Below are 669 nucleotides of genomic sequence, written 5' to 3' on the forward strand. Positions count from 1 at the left end.
CCTCTGGCGAGCAGAGCGAGGCGCAGGCCGCGGCGCCCCCACCGGTCGACGCGAGTCCGGCCCTGCCCCCGCAAGCCCTTCCCCCGCCCGTCCTCACCCCGCCCCGCCACCTCGGCGGCGAGGGGGCCCTCGTCGAGAACCTCGCCGCCTGCGGCTTCGCGCGCGAGCGAGCGCGGGCGGCCCTCGCGCGCTGCAGCGGCAGCCCCCGCGCGCGGCTCAACGCGGCGTTCGACATGCTGCTCGAACCCGCCTCGCCGCCGCGTGGCAAGCGCGACGGCGGCGAGCCGGAGTCTCAGTCTGTGGGCGAGAACCTGCCTCGCAACAGCCCCTCGGCGCGTCTGCAGCGGCGCGATGGCGGCGACTCGTCGCAGGCGGGGGGCAGCTCCTTGTGCCCGATCGTGCTGTGAAGGTCTAGAGGTGGAGAGAGATTCTAGCTGTTGACTCAAAACCTAACACCCACTCACACGTCGATCTCGTCGTTTGTCGTGGTTTGCGTTGCCGTTGCGAAGAGCGAGATGTGTCAGAGATATTGGTCCGGCGGCAAGAGGGCAAGGGGGCGGGGACACCTGTTCCTTTTTAGACCCATCTCACACAGTAGAGGTGTCCGTTTTTATTTATTTATTTAAGGCTGGGACACACACACACACACACACACACACACACACACAC

At 66.8% G+C, this 669-nt stretch overlaps 1 protein-coding gene across 1 annotated transcript; it reads left to right on the top strand.

Moving 5' to 3' along the window:
- Nucleotides 1-11: 11 nt before the first annotated feature.
- On the top strand, nucleotides 12-407 carry EMIHUDRAFT_255602 (hypothetical protein; the record flags this gene model as incomplete). The annotated part of the gene is made up of 2 exons (XM_005772101.1): nucleotides 12-44; nucleotides 123-407. Coding segments are annotated over 2 exons (318 nt in total), but the record flags the coding sequence as incomplete, so codon positions are not given.
- Nucleotides 408-669: the final 262 nt, after the last annotated feature.

The sequence above is a fragment of the Emiliania huxleyi genome (assembly GCF_000372725.1).
Source record: "Emiliania huxleyi CCMP1516 unplaced genomic scaffold EMIHUscaffold_3653, whole genome shotgun sequence".
NCBI lineage: Eukaryota > Haptophyta > Isochrysidales > Noelaerhabdaceae > Emiliania > Emiliania huxleyi.